At 38.0% G+C, this 1,501-nt stretch overlaps 1 protein-coding gene across 1 annotated transcript; it reads left to right on the top strand.

Moving 5' to 3' along the window:
* Positions 1-408: 408 nt before the first annotated feature.
* Positions 409-1,501, top strand: SARC_09963 (hypothetical protein; the record flags this gene model as incomplete). The annotated part of the gene is made up of 2 exons (XM_014296003.1): positions 409-582; positions 1,340-1,501. Coding segments are annotated over 2 exons (336 nt in total), but the record flags the coding sequence as incomplete, so codon positions are not given.

Consider the following 1,501-nt stretch of genomic DNA (forward strand, 5'->3'; position numbering starts at 1 on the left):
TACCGAACTTTTAGATTAGAATTATTTTGACACGTGTCATTATCAGAGTTCTGTGAACCAAATTATTATACTGACACATTATCAACTATATATATCTGGGCCCAAAAATACAGTCTAGTCTTTCACCAACTCATTATATACTACTATTAAAAGAAGTTGTTCAAACTAGCGTGAATTCCTTATCTCACAATAGTAGTATATAATGAGTTGGTGAAAGCTATTTATATATATATATATATGTCTGTGTCTGTGTCTATGTCTGTGTCTGTGTCTGTGTCTGCGTTTGTGTCTGCGTGAGTGATTATAATTACCTACACAACCCTACACTCATCACCGTTAACCTATCATATCACCCAAACACCACGAGTCAACTGTTACACTCTCACCCTCCTAATAACCCACACACAGAGCGAGATAGAGAAGGCGTGTGATCTGCTGTTCAGCAAGTCCGAGACTTTAGACTACAAGTACGATGTCAGTGACCGCACGGTGAATGGGCTGTTAGTGCTACCATTGTATGGTACAATGCTTGGTCACAAGCAACAACAAGTATTTGCGCCCGCGCCAAAGGGTATCCGAAAGGTGCGTAGGAAGTACCATATCTGAGATTGTATGCTTACACATATACGAACGTGCCGTTTGATCTCTATGTATATACATTTGTGTATATTTACAACCGTACCGTTTTAGCTCTATGTATATACATTTGTATATATTCACAAACGTACCGTTTTATCTCGATGTATGTACATTAGTATATATTCACAACCGTACCGTTTTATCTCTATGTATGTGCATTTGTATACTTTCACAAACGTGCCGTTTGATCTCTATGTATATACATTTGTGTATATTCACAACCGTACCGTTTTAGCTCTATGTATATACATTTGTATATATTTACAAACGTATCGTTTTATCTCTATGTATGTACATGTGTATATATTCACAAACGTACGGTTTTATCTCTATGTAAGTACATTTGTATATATTCACAAATGTACGATTTTATCTCTATGTATGTTTTATCTCTATGTGTGTGCACATTTGTACATACTCAAAGACCTATCTCCATCTATGTACAATTATATATATTCTATATTCACAAACGTGCCGTTCGATTTCTGTGTATGTTTTAACTCTGTGTGCACGTTTGTATATTTTCACATGCGGAGGCATCTACAAAGGTATAGACTCAACATACACATCAGTTCATTCTTCAACGGCTGTGTGGGTGTGGGTATGTGTGTGTGTATGCGTTTTGTTTCTGTGTGCATACCTTCAGACATATGTCCATCTCCACACACACACACACACAAACACACTTTCCCTATCACAGATCATTGTTGCCACAAACATTGCTGCGACTTCACTGACAATCGATGGCATTGTGTATGTGGTCGACTCGGGATTCGTCAAACAGTCAGAGTATAACCCAAGACTGGGTTTACAGGCACTGAAAGTAGTGCCTATCTCGGTCTCTGAAGCCGTCCAACGAAAG

This window comes from Sphaeroforma arctica, assembly GCF_001186125.1.
Source record: "Sphaeroforma arctica JP610 unplaced genomic scaffold supercont1.1095, whole genome shotgun sequence".
Lineage (NCBI taxonomy): Eukaryota > Ichthyosporea > Ichthyophonida > Sphaeroforma > Sphaeroforma arctica.